Source organism: Malus domestica, chromosome 02 (genome assembly GCF_042453785.1).
Source record: "Malus domestica chromosome 02, GDT2T_hap1".
NCBI lineage: Eukaryota > Viridiplantae > Streptophyta > Magnoliopsida > Rosales > Rosaceae > Malus > Malus domestica.
Genome location: NC_091662.1, coordinates 32,306,326 through 32,332,944, shown reverse-complemented (window position 1 = coordinate 32,332,944; position 26,619 = coordinate 32,306,326). Strand labels below are relative to the sequence as shown.

Genomic DNA, 26,619 nt, shown 5'->3' with positions numbered 1-26,619 from the left:
TCATATAAATGATAACCCATCTTATTTTTCTTTGGATGAATAGTAACAAACTATTCGTATATGTCATCCACATATTACATTACAACATTTTCAAAATTTTAGTAATTAATTAAATAAGGATTTAAAAGTTTTCTTACAAAAGGATAAATATGTTATTAAATAAGTGAAAAAATATGACATTGGGATGGCAATTTCCGTCCATTTTGTTAGACATAAAGCACGAACGTGGGTGGAGGATGGAGCGGCAATCGTTTTGGTGGTTAGTGAGGGATGGAGCAGTTTTTTTCTTCCTCAACTCTGGGACTCGAGATGATGTGATGGCAGGTCTTTGTGACGGAGATGGTTTCGACTCATTGGGGAGTTTCGGCGGCAAAATGACTTGCTACAGTAGCCGATGTGGTTTAGGGTTTCTTGTGTTGTGTGGTGTGTTTGTGCTGGATTCCAAAGCTTTCTTTGGGCTTTGTAATGTGTATTTTAAGGGTTTGTTTTTTCTTTTGTTCACAACGTATATTTGGACCTTTCATGTGTAATGTTTCTTTGTTGGTAATATATTTGCCTTTTCTGAAGAAAAAATAAATGAACTTTAATGAAAAACTCCTGGTATTGTTCACTTTAACAAAAAATCATATTTTTACACTAAAAAGTTAATCCATGTATTATTCATTTTACCTTTTATTTTATTTTTATCATTAAAATTCAAAACTACCAAATCATATCCATTAGTTTTCTTTAAAAAAAAATAAAAAAAGGACCAGCATGGGACCCCTTTGGACATTGTTTGACTGAGCCATCATATAATTGGAGGTTTTGTCCGCTGAGCCTACTGGGCTGCAGTGTCAGTGTGTGCTCTGCTGGGGAGTGGAGAGTATTTTCCTCTCTCTCTCTCTCTCTCTTTCTCTCCCCCCTCCTCTCTCTCACCGTCGATCATGGTTAGGATTGCTGTGATGGTTGGTGTGATTATTGGGTGACCATTTTTATGGGTTTTATTTATTTGAATTTTTCTGTTTTGTAGATGAAGAGCAAGAACAAGGAAGAAGAAGAGGTGTCTGGGACATTCACATGGGTGATCGAAAACTTCTCTAAGCTCAAGAACGAAAATCATTACTCTGACGTTTTCACCATCGCTGGTTTCAAATGGTAAAATTATTCTCTCATATTTTGTTTTGTTTAGGTTTTTTTTTTTAAATTTTTGTTTTTTTGATTGTGAACACTTCAAGATCGCCGTTTTGGTTTGATAATTTTGATTTGGTCAGGAGGATCCTAGCACGGCCGAAGGGCAACGAAGTAAATTCCGAAATGCACTTCTCCATGTACTTGTGTGTCCCAAGTGCTTCAACTCTGGAACCTGGTTGGACTAAATTTGCCCACTTCAGCTTGAGTGTGCTCAATCAACTGGACAGCAACAAGACAATCACAATGGCTACAAAGGGTATAACTTTTACTGTTTCATGTTTATGTTCTTTCTATGTGATCTTGTGGCTTTGGCAATCGAAACTCAGTAAATGGATTTCCTTGTGCTTTCCATCATGATTCTGTTGTTGTTTGTTGTTTGTATGTGACACGCATCGTTCGTTACTTGTAACAAGTTATGGTGGATTTGGATGGAGAGATTTAAAACAAGGGATTTGGATTGCGTTTCTAGTATAAGATTGTAAATTGTTTTGCTGAGCTTTTGTCATCTATACGACATGAGGTGCATTTGGATAGAAAGAGTTAAAACAAAGGTTTTGGAGTGAGTTTGTAGTATAACTTGTTTTAACTGATTGATCTGGCGTGAGTTTCTAGCATAATTGTTTAACTGATAGTGATCACTTATGTGACATGCGTTGTTGGTTGTAATAAGTTATGGTGCATTTGGATTGAATGATTGAAAACAAAGAATTTGTAGTGATTTCTAGGACAAATTGTTTAAATGATCGTTATCTCATTCATGCGACATGCGTTGTTGGTTGTTGGAACAAGTTATGTTGCATTTGGATATAAAGATTTCAAACAAGGTTTTTGGAGTGAGTTTCTAGTATAAATTGAGTAGCTGATCTTTATCAATGAAACCATAATTTTGATTTTCGGATCAGTTAGTTTGGATTTGTCGTCAAGAACTATTTAGAATTTCTCTTCCCTTAAGCTTTGGTGGTGATAATATTACTGGTAGCAGCTTAGTTTTTATTTTTTCTTAAACTTTCTGGTTTTAAAGCTAACGGATTTATGCCTGGGTTATGTACGTTTACACATGGAAGGAAGTCCATCTGCAAATATGTTATTATAATTAGCATGAGTTCTTGATCATTGATTGAGGTCATCTTTGTTGACAATTTGCTTCTGTAGTAAATTCCAAATTGGACTTCCTTTGTTGTTGTTTCCGTATTACCTTTGATGTGCTTTGTGTACCTGATTAAAGTTTTGTATTCCTTTATATTTTTGCTCACAGGCTCTTATAAAGAGTTCAAAGAACACAGTAGTGAATGGGGCTTCAAATCATTCATGCTGCTCAGTGAACTTTATGACAAGACTGCAGGTTATCTCGTGAATGATAAATGCATTGTTGAAGTGAAGGTCCGTATTCCAATAGACCAAAGAGCAAATGGTTTTGCAGAATCTGCACTTATGGAGCCCATAAAGAAAGAGCGTGGTGGGCAGGAACCTTCACATGTGCATTCGGTGCATACTCCAGAATCTTCTCCTACACCTAAGACACCAAGTTCAGAACTGCCGACTCCTTTCCAAGAAACATCAGGTCCTGAACAAGTTTGCACCAAGGCTATTGTTGAAAGCCTTCCTGACCCTTCTCTAGTTAAGGAGCTTGAGGAAATTCCCACCAAACCAACAGGGGAGCTTTTGGAATTTCGTGGGTTGGGACTAATAGAGAAAGCTTTCGTTCCACTGCTGGAGGAAGCTTGTTCATTGCATCCTTCATTGATTGAGTGCGTACGTAAGAAGAATCGTAAAGTTGTAGAATGTGCTTTGACAGCGCTCGGAGGGCTCTTGCATTTTCTTAAAACAACAAAGGTCAAGGATATGAATGGGGATGCCTTTACTCATCTTCGAAGTTTATGGGAGGATGTCGAGATGTTCAGATTTGACTTGGCTTGGCTGGAGCCACATGTTCAATCGGCTTTGGGTATGAAGAAATTTCTGGAAAGGGCAAGGAGAGTGAAGAGGTTGAGAGAAGACGTTGAAGCTTTGGATAATGAGAAGAAGAGGCGGAGTGCTGCCCTTGCTGTCACAGAGGCAGAGCTTGAGGAAGCAAAGAGAGAGTTGGCTAAGGAGGAAGAGGGCTTCAACGAGAAAGATATGGATTCTGAGCTAGGTTGTGGTGAGTTAGTCCTATCATAGAAGTTTCTCTTTGATATGAGTTGTAGGACGGACATATGAGAGAGATAGACATGTATAGTAAGCTAGTTTTGGGAACCGTTTATATATTTCACGGTTTACGACTAGTTTTGTGCACCTTCATCAACTTCCTGGTCTGATCGATTAGGCAGGATGTCCGTGTTGATAGCCTTTGTTCAAGTGAGTTATTTGAATTTACTTTCGTCAAAAATGCATCTTTTACTTTGATATTGATGTAAGAACAAGTTTATAACACCTTATCCAAGAATCAAGGATTCATCCAATTGAATCACAACTAGTTTAAGCTTTGCATTTAAACAGACTTAAGAATCAAACCCTTAGAACATACCTGCATTGTTCGATCCTGATGAAGAAGCCATTGCAGCCTCTGTGTCCGAAACCTTCTCCTCTTTTACGATGACAATAGCTTCTCTAATCAATAGGTCTTAGAACAACACAAGCTGGTATCACAAGAGCAGTGGTTTGAACCATATATATAGTACTCCTCTGTCCATTCCCTATCAAAATTGGACTAGGAGTCAAAGTTATACAAACCATAAAGATTTATGAGACCTTATAAAGTTCCAACACTAAGTTCTTTTCCAAAACCAATTGGAACTTCTCTCAAGACTGCATTCCTTATAAGATTTAGACTTCTTTATAATATCAATTATCCCAAGACTTGTAAGGATCATACTCGTACTCTTACAATTGAAACTTAACATTGTTTCTTAAGATTTCGTACAGTGTTTGAAGTTGCGCCTTTCATATTTCATCGTTTTGTTTTGGATTGAACAGTTAAAATTTGGAATGTTGTGCTCCGTGCTAGAAAGACTTGCTAGACTTTTGTTTCTTCTTTCTTCTGGGTACTGGATTCTTGCTGATTTACTCGTATATGCTGTCTGTGCAAGGATTTATGCCAATAGTTCATTATTTCTATCTTATATCTAAGTCGATTTAGCAATATTTCTCGATTCATTTTTTGGGGACGTGATTCCAGCAAAGTGGAATAGCTAGTTGGTTTATGTAAAGTTTGTTTTTGCAGAGTGGAATTAGCTCTTGGTCTTATTGGTGATTCTCTTTCGCATGTTAGAAGAAGAGGTCTCAAGTTCGAATCTAATATAATCTAGTAGAACAAATATTTTGCATGACCGGACATTTTCTTTTTTATGTCAATATATAGACCAAACAATTGGAAGCTGAAGCTACTTCTGCCAAGGAGAAGTGGACCATCTCAAACTCGACTAGAGATTAATTAGCCCAATAAATTTATGGTTCTTGATTGATGGGTTGAAATTTTTACCCCAATTGCCTGTATAAAAGTAGTAGGGGTTGAGATCCTCTCCGGATCTCTTCCTCCCCAGCCAGGGAATCAAACAATCTTGGCCATTGTAGGGGCGTGTTTTCTGCATTTCCTTTTTCACCTTTTGCTCTGCCCTTCTTAGTTCTATCTGTAAATTCTCTTTATTCAATCTAATAATATCTCATTTAGTTCTTCTCCCCTTTTTTCATTCAATATGTCACTTTACTACTCATCTTCAATGCTTTAAACAATTTGGACTGAAATCTTACATTTGAGCTTAAATATGAGTCCAAATCTCCCCAATACATTGGGGACTTGTGACACGCCCCGATCCCGGTGTCCAAAGGACAACAAGATGGCCACGTGTTGGCCAACACCCGAGGGTGATGCAAGCCATTTATGAATGCATATGCTGAGAACATGAGAAACATGCATATAAATTTTGCAGAAACATGCATGACATAAGCTTACAAAATACAAACCTTACAAAATAATAGTGATAATGCATGACATGTTGAGAGCATATTACTAATTCAGAATACAAGCGGAAGGTATAATAGAAGGTGCTATTACAAGAGATGTCCAACGCAGAAAGGAGGACACAAGCTTACTAATATGGGAATGCCTCGTAGCTCAGATCGTATGCCTCATTCCTAGGTCCTGAGGGGGTGCAAAACAAAACATGAGTAGACCAAGTTTATATATAAGTAATACTAAAATAGTTATTCATTAACGTACTAACCCCCAGTTTAGAAAACTCAATAGCATAATATGTAATAGGTTTTCCGAAAACCCTAGCATGCCATAAAACTTCATAAAACATATATCATATATAGTGTGCTTAGTAGTGGTATCAAAATCGCCTGAAGGCCTTCATTTGCCCGTAGGCCCTGCATCACCCGACCGAAGCCATATATAAATCTTCAATCGCCCGTAGACCCTACATCACCTGACTAAAACCATATATAAATCTTCATTTGCCTGTAAGCCCTACATCACTCGACCGAAGCCATAAATAGATATCATTCGCCCGTATGCCACTATATCACCCGACCGAAGCCATATATAGATATTGTGGAGCCAAAAATAATCACAAGGCGACACGTGAATTTTTGGACAAAAGAGGACAAAAATACCTTTGAGGTACAATGAGATTCCTACGCGCGAGCAACGAGCAATCATCATTCAACCAAATCAAAAGTTCCCAAAATAGGTAACAAATTCAAAGCTATTTCATCCATCCTCATCCTATATTTTCCACAAGGTAATTATTTCATAACCTTCAAAACATCCCATATAAATTACATAAGCCCCAAAATATTTATTCCAAAAATGTGTTGATTAACCAATTAATGGATTAATTGCCTAATTAATCCATTAAATCACACATTAAACCATAAGTTACACCCTATCCCTATAAATAGGCTCTCATTTTCCCCAAAAGATCATTCCAACACTCTTGCTAAAATTCTCTAGAATTCTCAAACACTTTTTCTCTCTAAATTCTAACTTTGGCATTTGAGGTTCTTCGGCCAAAACCCCCCCATTCATCGTGGGCGCATGAGGCTCTTGGCCTTGACCTAAGGTGTTAATTGTTTTGTAGGTGCAATTTTGTCCAAGATCAATGAGGAAGAAATTTGCATCCACAAATTGGTGCTTTCATTGAGAGTTGAGATCCAGACTCGTAGAAGACTCTCGCATAAAAAGGTTTTTCTCTATTTTCTAGTCCATTTGAATATTTTTCATACATTCTTATTATTAGAATTTTTTTATTTGCAAAGGTTCTTTGATAAAATGTATAAGAAAAATATAATGGCTAGAAATTTAGAAAATTCCACAAGTGAAAATTCTAATACTCAAGAAATGGGACTGCGGCGATCCACGAGGCTAAATGTGGTCATAGATGGAGTGGTACCACCACTACGAGGTTCCACCATAGCCCAAGCCGTGCCATCCAAGCTTGCACGGGCCTGAGCCCAAGCCTCGCATTTGTATACATCACGCACTGAGCAGCCTACTCCCGCCGAGTAGCCCACTCCCGTGGTCCAGCCTGCTTCCGACAAGCAGCCCACTCCCGTGACCCAGCCTGCTCCTGCCGAGCAGCCTACTCTCGCGACCCAGCCTGCTCTCGTGGCCCAGCCTACTCCTGCAACCTAGTCTGCTCCCGTGGCTTTCCAAACAGCCTAAGTCGGCCCAAGACTGTCTCAACCATCCGGACCTATCATCGAGCCGGAGGCATTCTCACCATATTTTTTCGCAGATTTGACATTTCCCAACTCAAATCTCGCGCCCGGAGTCTACTACCCTTCCACTGCTCAATGAGGCATATTCCTTCCAAGCTCTTCCAATCTAAGTGGCGAACAACACTTGTCTTGATAAGTCATAAAGTTGACGAGTTCCCTTGCACAACAGACGAGCTTGGTGAACCAGCTTTTACAGTGCACCGAGATGCAACGTGCCCTAGATAAGGTGTCTCGAAGTAGGACAAAGGCAGACAAAGAACCTTTCCAGCAACATCCTGGCAAGCAGCCACTCGACCAGTCATGAACCGAGCGTTCAGGTAGTGTACACTCCCGATTGGACACCCGAGATAGCGTATACTCCCGTCTTAGAGCGAGGAGGAGCGTGCACTCTCGACTAGGCCCACAGATGAGCATATATTCACGATCGGGGTCACACTGAATAGTCAACATGAGCAACCTTTCAAGTGAAGTGTTCATTCACGGCTAAGCTCGCAAGGAGCATCATCCACCTCACATCGGAGTAGGCAGCACGATGGACGGAGATAAGCAGTCACTCAATACGACTCAAGTTTAACCTGCAGCCTACGAAGAATTCGCTTGCCTGCTAAGAACGCACTACACGCACCGCATCCGCGAGCTCCACTACCTCAACAAAGCAAAATTCAGGAAGAAGTAGAGAGACTCTTGACCAAGCAATTGCGTAATTTCCAACGCAACGAGGTCACCGACGAGGCACTACGACGGAACATGACCAACATAAGCAGGTTACCCTTTACGGATGAGATCGAGCAGGCAGAGCCTCCACGCGAGTTCAGCATGCCGCATTTCACATCTTTCAAAAGGGATGAAGACCCGAAGAGACATTAAAACACTACCGAAGCGCAATGATCCTCTATCGAAACAACGATGATTTCATGTGCAAGATATTCGCCACCACTCTACAACGGTGAGGTGCAAGATTGGTTCTACACCATGCCGCCACAATCCATCCGGAATTTCTACGAACTCTCTTTGGTTTTCACCAAAGAATATTCATCCTATCGCTCGATCAAAAAGAAGTCCGACCATTTGTTCGACGTCAAGAAGAACCCAAATGAGTCGTTTCGTGGTTATGTGAGGAGGTTCAAAACAGAGAAGGCAAAGATAGTCGGATGCAACAACTCGATAGCTAAAGTAGCCTTCCATAAAAGACTTCTAGCAGACCACTTGCTCTTCGGAAAATTGATCATGAAAGAAGATCTAACTCTAGCAGACTCCTTCGCTCTGGCAAAGAAGCATGCACTTTAAGACGAGGCTCACCAATGCACATTTAAGAACTTGAAGAAGTACCCGACATCACTTCCCTACTATCCAAACCCAAAGCAACGGATGACTCATTCGCATGTTTGACGATATCTTAAGCAGCAATAAGCTCTATTATCATATGAGAAAAGCTGGGGGCTCGACTACCTGTATTCTACAGTTCGAAAGCTCTTCTCGATGCTATTAGAAATTCAAAAGCTAACTTTGGCAATAGTTGTTGTAACCAGGAAGCTCAAGTTTTACCTTCAAACGCACACAATCATCATCATGACGCATTATTCCGCCGAATCTAGATGCGCGACGATAAAGGCGTAGACCCTGGCGGATGTAAAGTTTTTTTACGAACGCAACAACTCGGCCTAAAAGACATGCCAAGGGCAGATGAACACTGGAAGGAACACTCAGAAGCAAGTTTTATCCTCGTCGCCCCAGAAGATTCTACATAAGAGCAACATGTACCGGCAGTTGAGCACTACCTCCTGCTGCGCGTCACACAGCCCTAACCGACCTTTGCTCAATGATTCAACTCTAGAATGGCCCAATACCAGCAGTTGTGCATCTCTTGCTGCGTGTGACATGGCCTCATCTCCACAGCTCCCTACTGCGCCTTCACGCCGAGCCTACGTGACGCAACAGAGCGACCCAATGATGCCCCGGAAGTAGACAAGCATATTCTAGCCGCGCTTACTCCACCCGATGGAGACTTCTGGCATTTGCATGTCGACGGCACATCCAACTACAAAGGTTCAAGAGCAGATGTGATCCTTGTCACCCCAGGCGGTTCGATGCCCGAGCAGGTGATCATTCTAGGTTTCAAAGCATCTAACAACGAAGCAGAGTATGAAACCCCACTAGCAGGCCTTCGAATGACAAAAGACTTAGCGGTGAAAAAGCTTTCAATTCATTCTGATTCGCAGCTACTCACTAGCCAGATTACTAGGGGCAAAGGCATGATGATCGTGGCAACCGACTATTTCATCAAATAGGTAGAAGCAGAGCCCATGACGACCACGATTCAGACGGACATAGAGCGCTTCATACGGAGGAACATCATTTATCGATTTGGCCCCTTAATCCATTGTCACCGACAACGGCCCACAATTCATGGGCAAAGATTTGGTGAAGTTCTTCCAAAAATATGGCATCAAGCAGCACATGTCTATGCCGAGATACCCTCAAAGCAATGGGCAGGTCGAAGAAAATGATCCTCGACTGCCTCAAGAAATCCCTCACTAATAATAAGGAAAAATGGCCTGACAAACTCCCCATATGTCTATGGGCATATTGCACCACCAAAAGACGAGCAACCGGTGAGACTCCTTTCTTTTTGGCATTTGGTTCGGAAGCAATCATTCATCCCAATGTCATCAAGCCAAGTATCACCGCTCTACTACCAAGCATTGAACAGAACGGTAAAGAGATGGTCACAAGCTTAGATCTGGTAGAGGAAAAGCCCGAGCAGACCAGCACTCGCATTGCAGCCTACCAACATCAGCTCCTCTCCAGCTACAACAAAAGGGCTAAGATCCAGCAGTTCCAGCTCGGAGATCTAGTCCTAAGAAAAGCCTTCATCACTACCCGCAGAGAAGGCTCCAAAAAGATGAATCTCATTTGGGAATGTCTGTACAAGATTAGTAAAGTAGACGGAAAAAGTAATTACACCCTCGCCACCATGAAACGAAAAAAAAAGATCGAAAAGTAGTGGAATGCCTACAATCTGAAGATGTACCATGTGTGACCTCCCACTACATCAAAGCCCAAAGAGAAACTCAACGGGCACCACCTCACAAGCCAAAGACTATCCAGTTGTTATGCAGTTCCTACCTTACATCTAAGTTCTCGTTCGTTTCACTCGTTTTTCAATGAGGAATTCAGAAGCAATCACAATTTGGCTCGACTGCATGCTTACAACAACTTATCACTCCTACACTTCAAGAAAAGACTGCGCCCTTCTTAGGGAATTATCTCAGGAATTGTACCCTCCGAGGGACCAACCATGTTCTCCAGTGTGAGAGGGTAAATCAATTTCCCGACACCCACATGGGTCAACTCTCCAAGACGAGAGGATAAACTTTACACTCTGAATATCCAAACGTGGATAAGCCTAGTTGCCCTAGTATAACTAGATGCACGATGGCTTGCGCCGGGATTCCTAGAAGTAGCCACAATGGTCTTTTTCAAGGCTTAGCTAACTGAAGGATTTTGGGTCTCTTAGCCTAATCTGTGAAGAACCAAGCCCTAGAGACGGAAGGGGCACATTATGCAGTACGCTCTATAGACGGCTGCCTTGGAACCCTAAAACTGCTATCTAGTGCACTAAGATAACCTACGGTTTCCGGAAGACTGCCTACAGCTTGCCCTTCGAGCAGTAAAACCACGCTAAACTTATGCAACCGCACATTCTTGTGAAAGGTTAAACAAGTTAGCGTGCATATACGAAGCGTTATCCACTGCTGATATGCTACGTAGTCGATAAGCTTCACCTCTGCCAAGCGCAGAACAACCTACACCAAGTCCTAAAGTGTTGTGATACTTGCTATGCAACCTACAGAATTGGAGAAAGCCAAGGTTAACAACCTAGTGGTTACGCGGACTTGTCTACTTCTGTAAGTAAGGTATCCGGCTGCCAACCCTATGGCTGACAACTTTGCAAAGTTCTACACCAACACTTATGGCTACATAGGCTACGCGAGCTTGTCTACTTAGCACGCCTGCCACTAGTCTATAAAAGTCTAAAGGTTAGGGCATGAAAAAAAGAAGTGAAGATGAAGATAAGCGAAGGAAACATGTTTATAAACAACTAGCAAAGGCCGAATGAGTTCAAGCAAAATAAGAGCTACAAGGAAAAACAAAGAAAATCTTAAAGGCTACCTAGAAGACTACACTTCAACGGCTTGGACATCCCACGACTACTCGGTCATAACACTTTCAACAGTCACGACACTCTTAGCAGTGGCATCATCCAACGCTTCACCCCTAGCTGCCCCAGCCTAGGCACAAACTTTTCCAACTACTTCACCAATGGAAGCCTCAAAAGTAAAAGCAAGCAAGTCTTCCGGAGAAATAGAGAAGGTCTAAAAAACTCAAGCCCATCATTCTCACCCTTCAACTGTTCATCCTTCTCGAGCAGACCAACACGAACACATTACAGCTCAACCACTTCCTTCTTCAGACTTTTGTTGATCGTCAGTACACCTTGAAGTTCCAATACTTAGGATTCAAGCCTATCGACGATTCTTTTGAAGTGGATCACCTGGTTATAAGCAGCAATCAACTCTTCATCATTTGCATAAGCAGCAGAATGAAGCTAAAAAATAGCGTGCTCAAGATCTTGAATATGAGAAGAATAAGCTTCAGCTGCCACAGCCTTTGCCACCTCATCAGCATCCTTGGTATCCTCTTGGTCAAGGAGCATAGACTCGGCTGCCAGAATAGCCATCTTCTGTATCATTGCAAGTAGAGTAATCTTCCTATACTCGGTCGTATGCTTCGCAAAGGAACTTGGGCAAACAACCTAACGCCATTGACAAACTTGGCACAAGCGTCCATGTCTTCAAGAAGATTTGGTTTCAAAAGCACACAAATCTCAGCAGCCTCCCCAAAAACAGGCTTAGTGGATTTCTCACAGCTACCCATGCAAGCAGTTTTTTTCTTCCCAGCAGACGAATCAATCTTAGCAACAGAGGGAATGGGCCTTAGTGCCACTTTAGCAGTAGAGTCCACCTTATCGCTCTTCGTAATAGCAAGCTTTTCCGAAGAAGAACCGAACTTTGCTCCCAACGAACATCTTAGTGCAGACTTCGGCACTAAAGGCATAACAAGACCTCTACACTGAGCAATACTATCAGCAATCGTACAAGCCATTCTCGACATGGCAGGTGCCACATGCTCAGATCTAGCAGCCTCATTTTCCTTCCCATTGGAAGAAGTCATGTTAATCACAGGATTCTTGGCAATAACCAGACCCATACAAGTAGCGGAGGAAGTCTTCAGTTTTCTCAACCAGCATCTATTAAGCAGGCGGGAAAAATCTCTTCTTTCCACCTTCATTCATAATAGGTTCCACGACAGCGTTCAAACGAACCAATGCATCTGCCTTGATCTTCTTTACCTTCTCTCTCGGGAGCAGCCCACTTTTCTCCTGGCGAAAAGAACTAAGCAACCAACGCCATTCACGGTACTTAGCAGGGAAGCTCAACCTAGCATTCCAACAGGCAGGAGGCCTGCATGCCCAACATTCTAGCAGCTCATAAGGCTCGCAACCTCGTCATTTCTCTCAATCGTCGGCCTGGTCCAGAAGCCCAAAAGACATGAGTCATGCGGTTCACCTAGCACTACATTTCAGAGCTTCAATCTACGGTCCCAACTGCTCAAGTTGCCCATGGCTCTAGCCAAGTTAAGTAGCCTAAAGCAGTGGTCCCTGCCACAACACCTCATCAGCCCATGCCGAGCTGATTCCTGGCCCCTGTCAGCCGACATGCTGCACCATCCCGACAGCTGCCTCACGACAACACTATCCAAGAAGAAGACAAGAAAAATTAAATTTTTCTTACATCGGTGCGACACGGAGAAGACTAAATCAACGAAAGACGGTCTTTTGCACGGGTAAGATGTAGAAGATTGCTAGAGGAGGGGGAACAAATATCCTCTAAGCTCTCTCTCTTGTAGGGTAGAGTAAATCGCTCTCCAAAGTTGATTTAATAACCCACTTAAGGTGGACTTAAATAGACTTTGAGAGAATTTATTTCCCTTTCCTAGAAGGATCTAATTTCCTATTAAAGAGGGAATCTACATCAAAATATGAAGTAGTCCTACGTTTCATAAAGCAAGATGATCTCTACACCTACTGCCCTTTCCTATAAGCAGCCCAACAGGTGTGGGGGCATTTGTGGAGCCAAAAATAATCACAAGGTGACACGTGAATTTTTTGACAAAAAAGGAAAAAAATACCTTTGAGGTACAATAAGATTCCTACGCGCGAGCAGTGGGCAATCATCCTTCAGCCAAATCAAAAGTGCCCAAAATAGGTAACAAATTCAAAGTTATTTCATCCATCCTCATCCTATATTTTCCACAAGATAATTATTTCATAACCTTCAAAACATCCCATATAAATTACATAACCCCCAAAATATTTATTCCAAAAATGTGTTGATTAACCAATTAATGGATTAATTGCCTAAAAGGGATCCTCGGGTACCCTGCACATCAACATGATTTAGGACGTCATAAACTAATTTAGGACGTCGAAAAACCTAAAGGGGAACCTCGGGTACCCTGCACATTGAAAAAGTCATCGGCACCGCAATGGACAGCGGCGAAGCACAGTACCTCCAATGGAGGTGCATCTGTTCCACGCACCGGCCAAGACAGGCACTCACGCACACCCATGCGCTTATTGGAATCTAGGATTCGACCGGGTCAGGTCAAATTTGGGTTCTGGGTTTGGGCTTGGTTCTGGGTTGGGTTTGTTTCTGGGTTAGGCTTGGTTGCATGGCCCAAGATTTAGTTTGGTTAGTAGTTGGGTTCTGGATCCGGGTTTAAGGGTATCGGGTCGAGTTAACCTGGTTTCAGGCCGTGGATTGGCCGATTTCTGGGTAAACCTTCAAACGCTCATAACTTTTTCAATACTCAACCAAATCGAGTGATTCAAAAATGAAAAACATAGTTCTCAAATAGATGAAGAGAATAGTACCTTGCACGACAGTAACTCATCGTGGTCTGGTCGAAAAACGCCTAGAAAGGGACGGTGCTTGCAGGAAAACTTGGAAAAGCTTACTCCGAGCCATATCTACGTTTAACAAGTGTGTACAACTTAAAAGGAGCCTTGATCTAACCTTAAAACACATCCCAAAGGTTTCTAGGAACTTACCCACATCGAAAAAGTCACGAAAGTCGTTGGAGTTCATCGAATGAGAGGTTCATCGTGACTGTCATGATTGAAGTATCAAGTTTTGGCATGGGGTTTCAAGGTCCTACGTCCAAGCAGTGAGTTTTGTGGTTATTGTTGTGTGAGTGAAGCTCAGAGAGAAGATGGAGAGTTTGCAGAGAAGAAAGAGAACTCAGGGGGAGTCTTAAAGGAAAAGGGAGAGAAAGTGATGGGGAGAGAGATAGTGTGTTATAAAGTAAATATCCAAAAAGGAAGGGGGAATCCGGATTGGGTAGAAAGATAAAGGGACAAGAGTCCCAAGTGGGTCCCCTTTGGTTCGCAATTTAAGAATGTATAAAAGGAAACACAAATATTCAAAAACGTTCGACGGTTCGAACGTAGAATCTTCATTATACATCCGATTTCAAATCCATTCACACCTACGCGTTCATGACGATGAGTACGATACGAATAAATTAATTAACTTAAGTCTACACGTTTCGACGAGACGGTCAATGAAAGTCAACTCAAGGGTAATTTGGTAATTTCATAAGTTCGATAATACAAAATATGATAAATCAAGGACAAGGTTTCACAACTTGAAACTCATAGAAGTTTCCGGCTAAAGTAAGGCCAAATTTGGATTCCAATATGAGATTCAAACCCAATATAGAGTTTTTGCCAAATGCCAACTAAGAAAACTAAGATTTGAGTTTTGACTCCAATTATCTAAGATTTGAGTTTTGACTTCAATTATCTTCAATGCACATCCTTTTATTGTTAAGTTGAGTTTTGAGTCTTTTGACCCCAATGTTGGAGGAGGAGAGTGGAGTATGGTCGATGGAACACAATAGTTGGAGGAGAGAGGAGTGGATTCGCAACTATGAGCAATGTCAAGAGCTTATGGGTGACGAAGTGACATTATTACGCTTTAGAATGTGTCTCGTGACCTAAATTGATGGAAATTTGCATATAATTCATTTAAATCTTATAATAGGGAATAAAGTAGTAGGTTTTAATGAGTTCAAGAACTTATTTAAAAAAAAAAAAAGTTTAGAGACTTGATTTTTACCCATGTAATATGTTATATGTTAGGGACCAAATATGCAATTTAATCCAAAAGTTAATTTTGATACTAACTTTACAATTTTTCTTCAATGGTACGTGTAGCACTAAGTGATATGAAGAATGAATGACTGAGTTAAAAAATAGAAGATCCAGCAATTTGTGGCAATCAAATCTAATGACTAATATACATGTAGCATTGAGTGCGACATAGCATTCAAGCCACATAAATTTGACTAGTTTCATGATTTTGCTTTTGGTTCAACTACATTATACACCACAAGGTTTGGGCGCCAATTGCAAAATGAGTCACGAGGTTTCAATTTTTGTATTTTACATAATGTGATTTCTGAATTACACTAATTTAACATCTCTATCAATTTTACAGACTAATTAGACGTTATGTGCTTATGTGGCATAGATTTGACCCACATTTTAAGCACTCGTCGACCTTCAACTTTAATGTTTAATGCTTTACTCTTTTAATCATTTTATGAAATTGACGGTCAACGTGTGCTTAAAATATGAATCCAATATATGATACATCAGAACTTAACATCTAATTAGACATTAAAACTGACGAACATGTTAAATTGGTATAATTCAGAAACTAGTGACTGATCCCAAATTTTTTAGTCTAAATGCAGTTTACTTTTTTTTTTGTTACTTTTTAAGAAAGCGAAAAATGAGGAAACTTTTAGAAGTGTAAACTGGCCTAGATGGACACCATTTGGCAAAACATAGCAACATACGACGGTTTAAAGTTGGACCCAGTAAAAAAGGTAGAAACCGGAACTGAAGTAGTGCGGTCTCTCTCTCTCTCTCTCTCTCTCTCTCTCTCTCTCTCTCTGAAAGTGAAAGTCGCCAACGGAGAAATACCCAGCTCTTAACTGAAAATGCAAAGAGGTGAGTGACAATGGTTTTGCAATTCTTGTTTTCCCACCGAAGCATTCATGCATGTAAATCTGATGCTTAATTTGAATATTTCTGGTCAATATTTTAAATCTTAGCCAAATACCCATCTCAGCACCATGTTCTAGATCTCATTTTCTGTAGATTTCAGCTCGAGTTTTTCCGTGCTCTTTAAATTATGAAACTTTTCAGTAATGTGCAGCGTCGTTTGTGATGTTGTCTTGCAGAGATAAATGTCTGAAGTGAAATTTTTTTTTTTTCTCTGACAAAAAAAGATGATGAAATTGGGGCTTAGAGTTTAGAGAACCATTACAAGAACCCAGAAGTTGAAGGAAGATAAATTAAGGAAAAGGGCTTTACGGGTTTGTCGAAAAAGCGAAAAACTTTGGTATTGTGTTGATTTGTGAACAAGGGTTTGTAATGGAAGGAGGGTCCAGCCAAAACTTCGTTCCTCCTTCAGCTGGGTTTGATAAGTCAAGGGTTTTGGATGTTAGACCTTTGCGTAGTTTGATGCCGGTGTTCCCAGCTGCGTCTCAGGCCCCATCCTTTCCGGGCATGCCTCCCTTTGGCAATACCCCTAATGGGTTTCCTCCGTTTTACCCATTTGGTTTACCGTCAAGCTACCAGGCCTCACCTGATCTAAATAGTGAGATGAGGACGCCAACCGGTCCCATGCCCGCTCCTATCCGGTCATATAGAGCCCCAACCTCATCTGGCGCCGATGACTTTCCAGAGGATTCCAATGGAGATGGGTACTTTGATCCTCATGTAGGTTCTAGTTCGTCTCGAAAGAAGACCACAAAAGCTAGTTCATCTCGGAAGAAGACCAAGAAAAATGGAGATGGTGATTCGTTAACAAACAATGGGTCAGGTGTGACCTTTGTTTCTGCTATGAGTTCATTTCAAATTGAAGATGGTAACAGGGAGTTGGTTAATTATGTGCTCATGAATTTTGATGCACTCCGGAGAAGGATATGCCAGATTGAAGATAACAAGGAATCGAAAACTGGGGTTATTAAGCGTGCAGATTTGAAAGCTGGTGGCATCGTGATGAGCAAAAAGGTTCGGACAAACATGAGGAGGAGAGTTGGGGTTATCCCTGGAGTTGAGATTGGTGATATTTTCTTTTTCCGAATGGAAATGTGTGCGGTCGGATTACATGCTCCATCTATGGCTGGAATTGACTACATGACTGGCAATGGTGATGGTGACAAAGATCCAGTAGCCTTAAGCATTGTTTCTTCAGGGGGCTATGATGATGAGGCAGAGGCTAGCGATGTCTTGATATACAGTGGTCAGGGTGGAAATAGCAATAGCAAAGACAAAGATAGGGAGGTTGCTGATCAGAAGCTTGAAAGGGGTAATCTTGCTCTTCAGAGAAGCTTGCATCATGGAAATGAAGTACGAGTGATTCGGGGCGTGAAAGATGATGTTAGTTCAACAATAAAGATCTATGTCTATGATGGCCTATATAAAGTTCATGAGTCATGGACAGAGAGGGGGAAAGCTGGTTGCAATATATTCAAGTACAAGTTGTTAAGGGTTCCTGGACAGCCTCCAGCTTTTGCAGTTTGGCAAGCTATTCGTAAGTGGAAGGATGGTTTTTCCTCAAGGGCTGGACTTGTTCTTCAAGACCTCACTTCAGGGACTGAACCTGTACCTGTTTCCCTTGTAAATGAGGTTGATAATGAGAAGGCGCTGGTTTCTTTCACTTATTTCCCTACACTCAAATATACTAAATCATTCAGTCTAATGCCACCTTCTTTTGGATGCAATTGCCGCAGTGCATGCCAGCCAGGTGATACGAATTGCTCTTGCATTCAGAAAAATGGAGGTGATTTTCCTTATACTAGCAATGGGATTCTAGTCAGCCGTAAACAATTGTTACATGAATGTGGTCCTACGTGTCCATGCACTCCCAACTGCAAAAACCGAGTATCCCAAACTGGTGTAAAATTGCGGCTGGAAGTGTTTAAGACAAAGGATAGGGGCTGGGGCCTCCGGTCATGGGATTCTATTCGTGCTGGTGCTTTTATTTGTGAGTATGCTGGTGAAGTTATAGATGAAGCAAAGTTAAAACAGAAAGAGGATGGAGGGGAAAATGATGAATATATTTTTGACACAGGCCGTGATTATGAATCATTCAAGTGGAGTTATGAACCTGGATTAATAGAGGAGAGTCCTAATGATGTTGAGGATTATAACATTCCATATCGCCTGATCATAAGTGCCAAGAATGTTGGGAATGTAGGTCGGTTCATTAATCACAGCTGCTCACCAAATGTTTTTTGGCAACCAGTTGTATATGAGCACAACAATCAGTCTTTTGTCCATATTGCTTTTTATGCCATCGGACACATTCCCCCGATGACAGAGTTGACATATGATTATGGGAGTTCAAGCTCTAATGAAGCTGGCAGTAACAGTGGACCCAACAGGAAGAATAAATGCTTATGTGGATCGTCGAAATGCCGGGGTTATTTTGGTTGATCGTGTAGGTTCTAAAACAGGCTGATGCAGTGCCAACAAACATGATCCTGGTTCGAATAACTGGAACTTCATCTTTTTTAAATGTTTTTGAATGTAGCATAGCTGTAGTTTTGTTGTTTTGTCTTTCAATTTCTGGGCGATGGTTTAGGTTCCAACAACAGACTATCATGGTGCGACAAACATGATCCTGGTTAAAGTCTGGAATCTCCATCATGTTATATGCTTTTGAACTTAGCATGACTGTGATTTTGTTTATCTTTCAATCTTTAGGGGAGACATGCCTGCGTACTTTTAAGTTCCCATCTTTTTTTTTCTTATATAAAAACTCTCTGCATGGAAATTCATAAATGCAATCTAGGATATATGTGTAAGAAGATGCTTATGCTACGGATTCATGAAACGTCGTATTTGGAATCTGCTTGAATTTCTAATAAATAATATTATGAGATGCTGTTATAGGATAGTATTGCTCTGTTTTTACTGGGCAAGTCATGTACTTGTGTTAGGAAACAAATAGATGGAATTATAGTTTAGTTACTTCTTGATTGTTCATTGTTAACTTTGCTCTGATCGTAACCCATTTGTTGTACTGAAGTTTGGAGGTCCATGTAGACACAGTTAGACGTTTCCTTACTTATATCATCCTCGTACAACCAGACCCAAAAGTTCTTTTCATGACATATTCAGCTTTAGCTCAACCAAACTAATTGATCTGCCTCTGATTTCTGGCGATGACTCGGGTGAGTCGTGACCAGGCAACTATTCATCAAAGTTTAGTTTGGGCGTTTAGATGTTAGCCCTTCATCAATTTAAGAGATGTGTGGACAGTATACCCCTGGGTTTACACATTTGGTGTGTTATAGTATCCCTAGAGCAGTGATGTATTTATGTTCTGCAGGAGGTTCTAGTTCTATTCTGCAATGATACTATTAGAAGTTTCAAGATTGACCTCGACGACGTTTGGTCATCTTCTAGAGTGGCAGTTGCTAGTTCCTTGGCATTGCCCATAAATGAGGAATGGTTACAATTAGGTGAAGAATGTGTTTCTCAGTCTAGCTTTCGGGGGTAATTGGGCTGGTGTAGTTCCCAGCATAGCGGTTTAGAAATTCTGCAAAAAATATAACATATGCGGTATGTTTTGGAAGAGAGAGAGATGCAGGTTTTTGGAAGTGGAAGTTGATATTTCAAGTCATATCCCAATGTGAGTGTCATTCTCTTGAACATTGTGATGTCACACATCAACTTGCGAGTTCATTGCAATGTTAGACTTTCTTCTCGTTGTCCGTTAGTTAGTATGTTAACTGCTGACATAGCAAGCGTGGGCCTACTTTTGCCCAACTGAATTGAGAAATTAATTAATATTAACAAATTAAGAATGTTTTTGCAGCCTTCGTTATCGTTCCCAAACAAAAAAAAAAAAAACCAAAAACCCTAACAAAACATCCCGAGAAGTGAGAAAGAAGCCTCCATCTGAAATCACATAACGCATGAGTACTGTAGCAGGCTAAAAGAAAATCAGGTAAAAAGTCCTCAAGCGGAGGAATGCACGAATGGTCTTCTCGAGCACGAACCCAGGTGGAAGAGCCGTCACGAATTACGAGAAGGAATTCTCGGGGATAGATTCTTTTTCATTAATTTTAATAATAAAAAATCAGTTTATTAATATTTAATTAATTTCTCAATTCAGTTGACCGAGTGAGTAGGTACATGCCACATCAGTAGTTAACAGACAAATTGACGAAGAAAGAGACGGAGGTTTGACATTGCAACTATTTCGTAAGCTAATGTATGACATTGTAATGTTTGAAAAATGAGGTATGAGTTTATTATTTGATCCAAAGTTGATGTTGTAAAATGTATCCTACCCTTAATAATTTTTCCGAATTTTACTTTCTTGTTTTTCCAATACAACTATATTATTTACCCTAAGTTGGCGAAGAAACTTGGGCTAAGTCAAATAATGTGTTAACCATTTAAATTGGTATCGAACTTGTCATTCAAAAAATCCGAACTTAAAACCTTCTACAAATGAATATAAATACACCACTAGAATGTAGTACTATCATGATCGCAACACCGTAATTACTCACAATACCATCCCTCATTACAAGCAAGCCCTCCTCACACTCAAGAGTTGAAAATAATAACACCGAGGCTGGCGGTACACGGGGCCCTTCACATTCTACTTTCTCAAATCAAACTTGTATAAACCAGCTGCTATCTCAAAACCCAGTGCCGGCGGGGTGGAATTCTCGGAACAATGACGGAGCTTTTGTAAAAGCCTGCATGGCTCAAAGATCTCACCACCTCCATCTTCGTACGACTAGCTGATTTTGATGATTGCGGTCGAGCAACAAATGGACGAAGTAATAACTTCTCAGCAGTTAACCTTTCGCAAGACCTCGTGGTAAGGCAACCCTAACTTCTCAGCAGTTAACCTTTCGCAAGACCTCGTGGTAAGGCAACCCTTAAGAAAATCCCTAACTACACCTGAGATTTTTGCAGGGATTTTGGGACTAGATACGTGATCAAACATTGTAGTGACATCACTACAATCGCCATAATCACTCAAGAGACTTCAAATCGAAAACTTTGCTACAAAAACGACTTGATTAACGTTAAATCCATCATTTTTTATAGTTTGCATCCCCTAAATCATGCTTTTTTCAAACATCAAATCACATTTTAAAAAAGCAGATGCGTTATTAAGCTGTAGTCTTTTCAAGATTTAGGACAAAGAATCATATACTCTATGCAAAAGTCGGGTTTGTTGAAAATACACATAGATTTAAGACAAAACCTACGACAGATGTAAACAAGTCAATACAGAAGCAGCAATCTAAAGCAAAAATTGGCAAAAGTTGGGTTGTTGAAAACAATAACAAGATTACCTTTTCAGATTGAATACATATGAGTGAGATACTTCAAGCCAAAACAGAGACAACATCACATTACCAGCGAACCGAAAGCCAATAGATTAGGAGACTGCTGCAATCTGGAAACACAAGAATGAATTAAAACTATTATTTTGCAGACAGTGAGCCGCTTTCATGAAGGAAGTTGAGGTTCCACGATAAAAGAGTAGCCCAATTACTTACACGCACATGCACGGTTCTTCCTTTCCTTGATGTGGGATTCATGCTCTCAACAACTTAAACAAAAAAGATCATAGCTTTAAGCATCATGAAAAACCATACTCCAAGCATAGCACCAACTATTGCGCGTGCTAGAGAGACAGAGATCAAAGCCTGCAGAATCAAAACTCAGCGGTTTTATTTTAATAAGGAGGTTAACTATATAATTGCCCTCAGAAGTTTAAAAATATCATTTGCACCTTTTACCACCTCTAACTTTCCATTCCTTAAATCATGTTTTAAGAAATGTAGACGAGTATTTACATTTTAGCGACCTTTCGGGATTTAGGACAAACAATTGTTTAATCTTCTTTAAGCAAAGTAGGCAAAAATTAGGGTCGTTGAAACGGAATAGGAAAAAAAAAAAAAAAAAAGTTACTACTAGCTTGCCAAAGAAAGTTAGGATCAAGACCAACCAAAAGCTAGGCGTCCATATGATCCTGCAAAGCCAAAAAAAAGGTCAGTAATTGAGAACACGGGGAAAACTAATCTGGTAGAAGGACAATGCAACAAATTGGAAGATTTAGGATCCAAGCAACGACATGGAATGGAAAAGAAATAATGAACCAACTGCTCCACTTTGAATGCTAAAATTCAATAGTTAGGCAAGACCATAACCGTGCCTGCAATAATAAGACTAACAAAAACTAAACAAACTTCGGATACAAAATTTTGAATCCTTTGTGCAAATCCATGGATTAGTTGGAGAAAATAAAGGAATTAAAAGAAAGCAGATTCGCTTCTATAATCCAACTCTTCTAACTAAACCACCTTTTAATCTAATCTCAGTGATTCTATTTTGAGAAACAAGTAACTATTATTGCATTCAGAAGTCCAAAACTTTGCTACAAAAAAAGACATAACTAAACACCACAATTGATCATTTTTTATCGTTTTCAACCACCAAATATGTAAAATTTTCAACTACTTATACATATGAATTAATATTCATTTTTTCATCAAATCTCAGTGATTAATTTCAAAATGATGGTCGGGGCTCCAACTATAACAGCATTCTGAATTCCAACTACTTCTCTTAGCTACATAATCTTATCATTTTTATGTTTTGCACCTCCTCCTATTTGCTACTTTTCATGATTTAGTTTTCTGCAAAATGTGCTAAATTAACTTGGGATTGTTGAACAAAAGGTTTAGTCCCAACCAAACAAGTATAAACAAGTCAAAAAGTCAGTAACAAAGTATTAGCTAGCGAAAGAAATTAAGTAAGTGGAGAAGTAATGTTAGATTTAGAAATGTCAGGTGAAGGCTGCCCTACAAGTTCATAATCCTTGCAGAAGAAGTTCTGCAGGACGATGCAGTTTATTGCAGCTGACACTGGTGAAATTGCAGACAACAGTGACTTTATTCCAATAAGATAGTGTGGAATACGAATCATACATAACGGTGCCTTCTCTATATCCAAAGAGTGATGAGAGTTGTGGTGATGACAAATAACTGTTTTACCATATGTCAGGATCAAATGCTGAACTAGAAGGAAAGAAACAGAGAAGACCACTGAAATCTGCAAGCCAAACAGAGAAAATGGCACCTACTATACTGCAGATAGAGAGCCACTAAACAAAAGCAGCTACAGAAGGAACAGAGGAAGAACCAAAAGCTTTAAGCTTTAAGCATCACGAAAATATCACAAGTGATCCTCATTTTATCTTTTGAATCAACCAAACCACGTTTAAAAAAGAGGATAAGCATTTAAATTTTAGTAACATTTCAAGATTTAGAACAAATAAGTTTATTTTTTTTGAAGTGAAGAACAAGTAGGTTTATATTCCCCTTCTCTCAGTGAAGTATGCAAAAATTGGAGTAGTTTAAGACTTCGGTAAGACCAGACCAATAACAAACATACACAAGTCAAATACAAGAACTAGAAAGCTAAAGCAAAAATTGGGTTGTTGTAAACACAAACAAGAGTTATGACTAGCTTGCCAAAGGAAATTAGAAGCAAGACCTACCAAAATCTAGGTGTCTATTCGTCCTCTTTTGCAACACTGTATCTAGCCTGCTCTGCAACGTAATCATACTTTCATTCTGTGATAATGAGGCTTCATGTATCTTCTGTTATTCCACAAAATACACTCTTAGTTCCTTGTGTAAAAGTATTCTACATTTGATTCTTGGTAGATAAAGAACTGACTTACAAATTAAAAAAAGTAGAAATTGTTAACCCTTGTACTCAGATTGCTGTTTTTCACTCTTACTGGTGCATAGCATCTCAAATCATCTTTTCAAGCGTAGTCCTATATGATTAATGTGCCTCTGCTTGCTGCCGGCACTTCTCTGCTATCTATAGCCTAAGCAAGCGAAGAATTATAGATAAAAACTACGATGGTAACTTTCACAACAACAACATACTCACCAAAATCATGGGCCTGGATGTAGTTTTGCTGCTTTGAGGTCAATATGGGAAACATCTGCTTCAAATCTAGTAACGCGCCAAAACACAGAATATCAATCAACAATTGGGAAAAAACATAATCACTACAACTAGCCATTCATGGCCATGGCTGCACAATTGCACAATCAGGATTAATAAAAGTAGACAAAATTAGGGAAAAAAACAAACTACAATATCTGTGCAATTCTGTGGTTATAAACTTGAAATAAGATCTACAACAATAAAGATCAGAACACCAGACTTGTACTCACTTGTGACATAACACAGGGCTTCTATAGTCCGGCTGTTATTACTAAACCTACTGGGGGCTGAATTTTCGGAACAACGGTATAGCCCAGAGAAGAATGACATGCTTCGGATGCCTGTGGCTCAGCTATGAATGGATGAAACAACAATTGTTCGGCAGTTAACCTTTCCCAAGAATTGATGGCTAGGCAACACTTGAGAAAATCGTTTGCCGCACTTGAGATTCCGGGAGGAATTTTGGGGGTAATTTCTTGAGAAACCATGTCCAAGAAGTCTTCAAGATCGGAGCCGGGCTTCACATCCCAAGGGGGGCTGCCTGTTAACATCTCAAGAACAATGGCACCAACAGACCAGATATCGGAGGACTGATTTTGCACATTATCCATCAAGGCATCCGGGTCCGTATACCTCGGAGTGCCTCTCCATCCTCCCACATCCTCTTTGGTTCTCTTAGCCAATCCCAAATCTGCGACCTTGGCCACAAACCTTCCAGTATTAGCAACAGGCACAAGCAAAATATTCTCCGGCTTTAAATCGCAGTGGACGTAATCGCACTCGTGAATGTGTATCAACCCTCGGAGAATTGACCTTGTGTAACTTATGACATCGGATTCCGGCAAACCCCGGCCCTTGAATCTCCTGATCAGGCCATCAAGGGTTCCCCCTGCGGCAAATTCGAGCAGCAAATTGTAGACCATCTGATCGCCATCCTCACTGGTTGTGATTTCTTCACCCAAGCAATCAATCACAAAAGCGGAGCCTTTTACGTAGCTGAGAACCTCCGTCTCGTGCTGAATCGACTCGGAATGGGAAAGCTCAGCAGATTTGACAGCCATGACCGGAGGCAGTGGTGGACGATCACTGACAATGGGTTTGTTTTTCTTGGAAAAGGCAAGAAAAACCGACCCGAAACAGCCTTCTCCGATCAAATCTCCTCTCTCCCAGTCCTCGCCGTCGCCCCACAACCTCCCCAGCTCTTCTTCTTCGGCCTTCCTTTTCATGGTTTCGAACTTGTTGCAGAGAATCAGTGGTGAACGGAAACAAGCTAGTGTATGATTGCGTGTGTGTTGGGTGGCTTAGGGTTTTGAAGAGACGTGTAGTCGGTGATAATCTGCCTTCTAACGGTCGTCTAGGTTTTGACTTGAAGCTACCTAGTACCTACAGAGACGACGTGAGTACAAGCAACTAATTTCTTCTTTTTTGCTAGGGCTACTAATTTCTTCTCCCATTTATCATTTTATTTTATTTTATTTTTTGGTAAATTATTTATCTTTTATTTTTTACGGTTTTGTGAAACTAGTAATAATTGACAACCACCTGACGGTAGGAAAAGAGTATTTCAAATAAATAAAATGGAAAATGTAAGGGGAAATTATAACTTTTGTTGAAATTGTAAAAGGTAATTAATTTGTTGAATTTGAAATTATAACTTTTAATTTTTTCCAAGTTCGAATATTCAAATTAATCATGATTTTAGGAATCAGTGTCTTGCCGGAATTTTCGGAACGTAATTCAGTATTCTTACATTTTACAAGTTTTTAGATATTGTCAAGTAGTTTTGTAGAGTTCACTCAATGGTATTTCTTCGTGCACATGGCGGTTTAGCGCATTGACCACAAAAAAAATCATACCCATGCCAATATAGATCATACCTATTCTTTAGGTGTAAGTTCGATCCCAACTAATTTCTCTCTCTCCTAACAAGTAACAATTTTACCCACTAATAATATTGCCAAAAAAATTACGTTATTTCTTCATTTTTGGTATATACTTGTGTGTAAATCTAATTGATTGCACAACATGGATACATATGAGTCAAAATAAAACAGAGAAGTGCTAAATACGTTTTTAGTATTATGGGTGCAACTCAGGCGGGTTGGAAGGTCAACCCAATTCTAACCCAACTTTTACAATTCAAACTCGGGTTCGGGTTGGGTTTCATTCGGGTTTATTAGAGCTCGAGTTTAATTGGGTTGGGTTTGGGTTGCCCAACTTTTTCAAATTTAATCTTATAATAACTTAATTTTCAAGAATTCCTAAAAATAAACCAAGTAGCATCAAATCTAGCTAACTCTAATTTCATAAATCAATCTACTATAAAGCTTTAAGATTTAGAGACTACGAATATGGGCTAACTAATCAAAATCTCTTATTCCCTAGAAGCTTAAGTAATTATAAAGGGTAATTCATTAAAAAAATATTAGAAAGGGCGTTGGTTTTTGGTTTGGCACACTTGGGTGTAGTATGAACATTAATTGATATGGGTTACAATCTGGTTAGATTAAGTTTGGTTAGTGGGGTTAGGTTGGATT

General features: G+C 40.2%; 4 protein-coding genes across 12 annotated transcripts; 3 read left to right on the top strand and 1 right to left on the bottom strand.

Annotated features, from left to right (window-relative positions):
• Positions 1 to 822: 822 nt before the first annotated feature.
• On the top strand, positions 823 to 4,828 carry LOC103409209 (MATH domain and coiled-coil domain-containing protein At3g58370-like). The gene is made up of 5 exons (XM_017325838.3): positions 823 to 929; positions 1,013 to 1,137; positions 1,254 to 1,429; positions 2,429 to 3,313; positions 4,376 to 4,828. The coding sequence occupies exons 1-5, from the start codon at positions 927 to 929 to the stop codon at positions 4,384 to 4,386; spliced, it is 1,200 nt and encodes a 399-aa protein (XP_017181327.3). The 5' UTR covers positions 823 to 926; the 3' UTR covers positions 4,387 to 4,828.
• Positions 4,829 to 9,361: 4,533 nt separating this feature from the next.
• On the top strand, positions 9,362 to 9,880 carry LOC139191881 (uncharacterized). Its single transcript, XM_070812911.1, has one exon. It carries the CDS (start codon positions 9,362 to 9,364, stop codon positions 9,878 to 9,880), a length of 519 nt encoding a protein of 172 aa, XP_070669012.1.
• Positions 9,881 to 15,840: 5,960 nt separating this feature from the next.
• On the top strand, positions 15,841 to 18,809 carry LOC103409193 (histone-lysine N-methyltransferase, H3 lysine-9 specific SUVH1-like). Of its 2 annotated transcripts, none has more exons than XM_008348017.4 (2): positions 15,841 to 16,018; positions 16,300 to 18,809. In XM_008348017.4, the coding sequence occupies exon 2, from the start codon at positions 16,445 to 16,447 to the stop codon at positions 18,512 to 18,514; it is 2,070 nt and encodes a 689-aa protein (XP_008346239.1). In that variant the 5' UTR covers positions 15,841 to 16,018; positions 16,300 to 16,444; the 3' UTR covers positions 18,515 to 18,809. The 2 variants fall into 2 exon arrangements, with proteins under 2 accessions (XP_008346239.1, XP_008346233.1); XM_008348011.4 differs by having other exon boundaries at positions 15,848 to 16,018; positions 16,252 to 18,809.
• Positions 18,810 to 20,475: 1,666 nt separating this feature from the next.
• LOC103407315 (mitogen-activated protein kinase kinase kinase 20-like) lies at positions 20,476 to 25,512 on the bottom strand. Of its 8 annotated transcripts, XM_029095213.2 has the most exons (6): positions 24,313 to 25,482; positions 23,805 to 24,088; positions 23,619 to 23,721; positions 22,065 to 22,088; positions 21,613 to 21,762; positions 20,476 to 21,509 (listed from the first exon to the last, which is right to left on the bottom strand). In XM_029095213.2, the coding sequence occupies exon 1, from the start codon at positions 25,306 to 25,308 to the stop codon at positions 24,334 to 24,336; it is 975 nt and encodes a 324-aa protein (XP_028951046.1). In that variant the 5' UTR covers positions 25,309 to 25,482; the 3' UTR covers positions 20,476 to 21,509; positions 21,613 to 21,762; positions 22,065 to 22,088; positions 23,619 to 23,721; positions 23,805 to 24,088; positions 24,313 to 24,333. The 8 variants fall into 8 exon arrangements, with proteins under 8 accessions (XP_028951046.1, XP_028951035.1, XP_028951058.1 ...); XM_029095202.2 differs by having other exon boundaries at positions 21,613 to 23,721; positions 23,805 to 23,957; positions 24,023 to 24,088; positions 24,313 to 25,512; XM_029095225.2 differs by having other exon boundaries at positions 20,476 to 21,109; positions 21,406 to 21,509; positions 21,613 to 23,721.
• Positions 25,513 to 26,619: the final 1,107 nt, after the last annotated feature.